Source organism: Cicer arietinum, chromosome 7 (genome assembly GCF_000331145.2).
Source record: "Cicer arietinum cultivar CDC Frontier isolate Library 1 chromosome 7, Cicar.CDCFrontier_v2.0, whole genome shotgun sequence".
NCBI classification, from domain to species: domain Eukaryota; kingdom Viridiplantae; phylum Streptophyta; class Magnoliopsida; order Fabales; family Fabaceae; genus Cicer; species Cicer arietinum.
Window position 1 is genome coordinate 16373369 of NC_021166.2, and position 5549 is coordinate 16378917.

The window sequence follows — 5549 nt, forward strand, 5'->3', positions numbered from 1 at the left end:
TTGATTGCTTTTTCTGAATTGAATTGCGCTTAAGCTTCTTGCGAAAATCAGCGGACAGTGCAACAGTTGCAGAAAAAACAAGAGTTTGCCTTTTCTTTCTTTGTAAGCTAGAAACTGTAACACAATTATGTGCATCTTGAGAATCATCTTTACTGGAGACATTGGACATGGGAAGCATGTCAATTATTGATTGCAACTCCTTAAAATGGCCATTTTGTACCATTCGATCAGCCTCATCAAGCACAAAGAAAGACAATGAATGTAACTGCAAAAGACGGTGGTCAGCATTAAAAAAGGTTTCCAATGAAAACAATGTGTCAGGTCTATGCTATGCATTCAACTAAACAATTATTTATTACCCGATGTAGATTAATCCTGCAGCAGTTATGTATTATGTATCAAAAGTAAGAAACAAAAAACCATAGGCAAAATGATATCAGACACTATATAATTTGCATATATTGTAACAATATAACATTTAGGATCAAGAATTGCAAAGAGCCTACCATTTCATTGCTTTTTTTTTTTCTTCACTATTAATTTTCTTTTTCGTTTTCTATTTCATTTGTTCATTTAAGGGTTTTGCACATGCTTATAAATTGCAACTAAGAGGATTTTGAAGCCTCTGCAACTACCTGTGACCACAATAGTGGCTGAATCTACCACATTTTCCACAATATCAAGGATTGCAATGTAACTGCAAGTCGGAAACTGCAATTTAAAAACACAGTATACATTGCGGGCTAAACATTTCCAGTTTTGCTATATTCCACTTCTTCCCTCAGTAACTATCTAAATAAATATTTAATTATCAGAAATATAAATTCAGTCATACTCGAACATCATAATTTTTCTGCATTAGTATTAGCAATCACCTCAACAAGATGCTTTTCTCCAGATGACATAAGTTCCCATAGCCTCCCGGGAGTACCGACCACAATCTCAGGCCTTGCTTTTAAAAGTCTCTCCTGCTTTTCTGCTAAAATACCTCCAACTATAGGGGTCACCCTAACATTAATATACTTGGCTATTGCTTTCAGATGATCAGTGACCTGAAAAAGCAATTGCAGTACCAAATAATAAAATTGACTGCTTCTATTATTGACAATCCAACAAAAATCACATTAAATGTAGATTATATTTTAGTTAATGGGATTCCAAAATAGGTCCAAAAAAAAACAAGTTGAATTCATGACAACTGAATTTAGCATGACAACATGAGTACAGCAGTGCCATTTGAAGTACAAAATAAAATATGCAATGACAAAAATGTACAAATATTCTAAAAGAACAATTCACTGTTAAAGGAAACTACTTAGTAATGAACAAAATAATGGAAGAAAGAGCAACTTGGTAATGAACAAGAAAAGTGTAATATTGCTGAAATGAAGAGATTACAAAGGAATTAGTATACAGCCCAGAGCTAAGCTCCTTCCGAGAAACAAAATGCTCTCTGCTCATAACCAACGCAATGATTCTCCAAGATTTTCCCATTATTCTATACTCCACCCTATATAACAAACTCAACTTAATTTCTCTCTGTAACTAACTCTCCCCCTTCCATAAGTGGGCTTTTGGACAATTGGGCCTACAAGTACATATAAGGTACTTAGCATTTTCACTAACACATGTAAATCATTATCAATTATGAAATTTTCCATTTTGAGCACTTGATGTGATTTTCAAACAGTCCTTCGAGTACTAAAGTTTAAGGACAAAAATGCTACTTTGTTCTAAATTTTATTTCTTGTTTTAAGTAAGGACACCTCTGAGATTAGGCGCATCGTCGTATTTGTCACTTGTACGACACCTCAAATAAGTGTCCCAAAAATAAAACTTGTTTTTCTTCGCTTCGACACACCTTAGACCCCTTGGACACATCTCAAACACAACTACAGAGGTAAGATATGTCAAAGCAATGGTGATTAATGATGGGGTTAAAAACATGAAATTTAACTATAACATGTTCAGTTTTTCGGTAGAAGATGCATCAATGAAGGTGAAAAACTTTCATATATGTATCGGTTTCGGTGTCCTATGTGTCCGTGTCATATCAAGTATCCGTGTCGGAGTCAGTGCTTTTGTATAAGTAGGCTTCCATGGATGTGAGAGTGGACTTTTAATTATTAAGCTCTGTTAAGAGTTTAGACTATGGTCTCTATATTTAGGTTCCTTTTACTCTTAAATCATGTCACAATACGTAGTCTCACTTATATGTACTCACACCTAAGAATGACAATGGAGGGTAAAGGGTGGTCTATACCCAAATCCATTTTTCAATACAAGATATATTTCCAACGGACCAAATTTCAATATGACTTGGAAAATCCCCCGCCCATAACTGCAAGTGCTTCTTCATGTCCAAAATCTAAATCATTACTCTATGACTATTCCTTACCGCACACATACTTGTTGCTGCCAACCAGAAGGTTAAATTTGGAAATTATTCTGTTTGGTAGCCTTGTCCCACCCATAAAAAAATCTATGAAATCTATTATTAGTCTCCTAAAACTCTGAATTGCTGCAAATAAACACAAGAAAATGCTGGACAAGAATAATGCCCAGTTAAACCATATAAGACTTGTAGGTCATAATAATTAACTACTATAAAACTTAATAGTACAAAACATAAAGTCCCCACTCCCCACCAAAAGATGAACTAAAATGCTTGACAAAAAATACCCAGCATGCTGGGATAATATACAGATTAAGAGTAAATTGGCGGAATGCTGAAGAATTTTCTACATACTAATAATTTCAATACAACTTGGAACTAGCAACATATTGAGTAACCGCAAATTATAATAGGGAATCTCAAAAGTAGCACCCCATGTAAACAAAGATGACAAGAATAGTACCTAAGTTTAAACATATATAAAACTAATTACAAAAACGCAAAAGCTCCCACACTTCCCACCTTATTAGTAGCAAACAATACAAAACCAAGATACTAAAAGATCATTTTAACTAGTAACAGTCAAGCAACTGACAATAATGCAAATGACAAAAAGCCACGACAATCACCTGAAGTGCAAGTTCTCTAGTTGGAGCAATAATAAGACTCCTTAAAAGACCTGTAGGAGCAGCTTCTTCGCCCTTTTCCTCAACCATATTGACGGCCTTCTCACGCTCCTCTAAAAGACGTTGCAAAATGGGCAAACCAAATGCAAGTGTTTTACCAGATCCCGTCTCTGCAGCCCCAATAACATCCTGTCAAATGAGGAAACAAAATTTCCCATCAAAGTTAATCTTATGATATATTTCAAGCCAACAAAGTTCCCTGAATAAGAACATCAAATAAAACAACCTTCCCTTGATGAGCAGCAGCCGGAATACAAGCTTTCTGTATCGGTGTTGGTTCCTTGAATCCTAACTTGTAAATTGCTTTCATTAAAAGAGGATGAAGCCTCAACTCGTTCCATGCATAATAATCAGTTTCATCGATGTTCTCTTCCCCAACATCATCCTTCACATCAGCATCCACACCTAGAACCGCATGTGACAGTTAGTGGAACATGTCTATCACATTTTTTTATTGTAATTTGTTCTTAAGACATTCCAACTTTTATTAAATCAGAACATGTTCTCTAGCTTCTTTCCATTCACAAAGAATAAATTTACTTCTAACATGCACATCTTCCAAACAGTTACATATTTGAAAAGTAAAATTGGAAAAAATGTGTAGACACAAAAGGCCGATATTGTCTTTAAAAATTAATAGTTCAATAAGTATGCAATTTCAGTACAAAACAGTTTTATACATGTCGATGGCAAAACATGTAACAATTGAATACTTGTGTAAAACTTGATTACATTCACAGTTCAGATCAATTAAATTCTAATAAATAATTATAAGTTACAGATTATACAAACAATCCACATTTCAGGAATCAACATTAAAATATACTACTTTAACTTTAAACAAAGAAATCACCGGTATTTGAATGTTGAACTTCCTGGTTTTCTTTTGGATCCTTATTTTTCTTCTTTTTCTTTTTCTTTTTCTTCACTTCAGACTTGATGCTCTCCTCCTTAACAGTTTCTCCATCACCATCTTGCTTCTGCTTATTCACCTTCTTGTCCTGCTTCGAATTATGCTTCCTGTCATGATGTTCAGGATCAGGAATATCTAAACCATATTCAGTCTCATCAATCTCCTCCAGTGAAAGAAAACCTGCAAGCAAAATAAATTAAAACAATGAAACAATATCGCTTATTGAAGGGAAAGAAAAATGGGTAGGCAGAGAAAATTGAACCTCCTTCGAGTTCATTAGAGCCAGTGAAAAGTGAAAAAGAGTTGTCGTCGTCATTGTGTTGAGGAAGAGAAGAGTTCCATGGAAGTGATTCGAGGCGGTCGAGTTCAGGGTCCTTATGTTCTAGGGTTCGCTTCTTCCTCTTTGTCTTTTGCATCAAAGAAGTTGTTGCTTCTGTTGTCATGGCAAATAGGAATAGGTAGAAACGCAGCACGAGTGCCGAATGAAGAAGATTACGAAACTTGCTTAATGCTTTGTTCAACTCAAAGTAAGGTCCTGTTTGGATAAAAAGCTTATTAAGTGCTTAATGCATTACAACTTATCGCATGAGGGCTTATGTCATAACTTTGATAGAACATGAACAGAGACGTGCTTGCAGAAACAAAAACGAAAGGAGAAAAATGAGGGACGTGATCGGAGAATACTCACCGCGTTCGAGAGAGCTTGTGCTGTGGTTGCCGGAAATATTTGCGGCGCGGCGGCTCTGGGCGGCCGGTGGACTAGGGTTTCTTGGAGATTTTGCGATTGCTGTGTATGCAAACCAGTTTCTTACTCTTTTAAAAATTAGACATTTTTATCGTAATATTATTTATTTATAAAAAAATAAGATCAGTATTATAAAATATTATTAATATTTAAATAAAATTATTTATTTCTAACATTTTATTTTCTACTTTCATCTAATTAATTAAGAGTTTAATTGTTATTTAACGTCGATATAAAATATTTTACATCATTAACACGTTATAATCATTTGTATAAATAAATTTTAAATATTTTTAATAATTTAAGTGTTATGATTAATGTAAATATTTTTTATATTCACACGAGATATAAATAAAATTCATTAGTTAAATAAAATTTGTGTTATCTTAAAATTATTTATTTAGTTTTTTATTAAATTTATATAAAATATTATTTTATCTACTTTGATGATTTAAATGAACAAAAACACAATTTTAGTTGGATTAGCAAATCACTAATTGTATCATATTTAGAAGGATGTATTGAATTTATAAGTTTTATAATTAAAAATATATATTGTTTCTGATTTGGCCAGGCAGATTAAAAACTTATCATTTTAGCCATTAATGATAGACAATTACTATATGTATGATTTATACATTAAAATAATATATAAAATAAAACTTTAATTTAAGAAAACAAAAAATAAAATGTCTTATGTTGGTAAACGAATAGCCATAAGTCTGATACCATGAGGACATACAAATTTGAGAATGATCTCAAACTTAAACAATTTCAATATGATCATAGAATTACACAATCTAACATTTA

The 5549-nt window shown here is 33.1% G+C and overlaps 1 protein-coding gene across 1 annotated transcript in view; it reads right to left on the minus strand.

Moving 5' to 3' along the window:
* Nucleotides 1-4815, minus strand: part of LOC101509456 (DEAD-box ATP-dependent RNA helicase 13) — a 9548-nt gene extending 4733 nt beyond the window's left edge. The window contains exons 1-7 of the mRNA XM_004509444.4: nucleotides 4683-4815; nucleotides 4257-4529; nucleotides 3935-4174; nucleotides 3308-3486; nucleotides 3025-3210; nucleotides 876-1052; nucleotides 3-265 (exon numbers count right to left, since the gene is read on the minus strand). Of these exons, the coding sequence (XP_004509501.1) occupies nucleotides 3-265; nucleotides 876-1052; nucleotides 3025-3210; nucleotides 3308-3486; nucleotides 3935-4174; nucleotides 4257-4437 (1226 nt within the window). The 5' untranslated portion in view covers nucleotides 4438-4529; nucleotides 4683-4815. The remainder of the gene's footprint in view (nucleotides 1-2; nucleotides 266-875; nucleotides 1053-3024; nucleotides 3211-3307; nucleotides 3487-3934; nucleotides 4175-4256; nucleotides 4530-4682) is intronic.
* Between the last annotated feature and the right edge of the window lie 734 nt (nucleotides 4816-5549).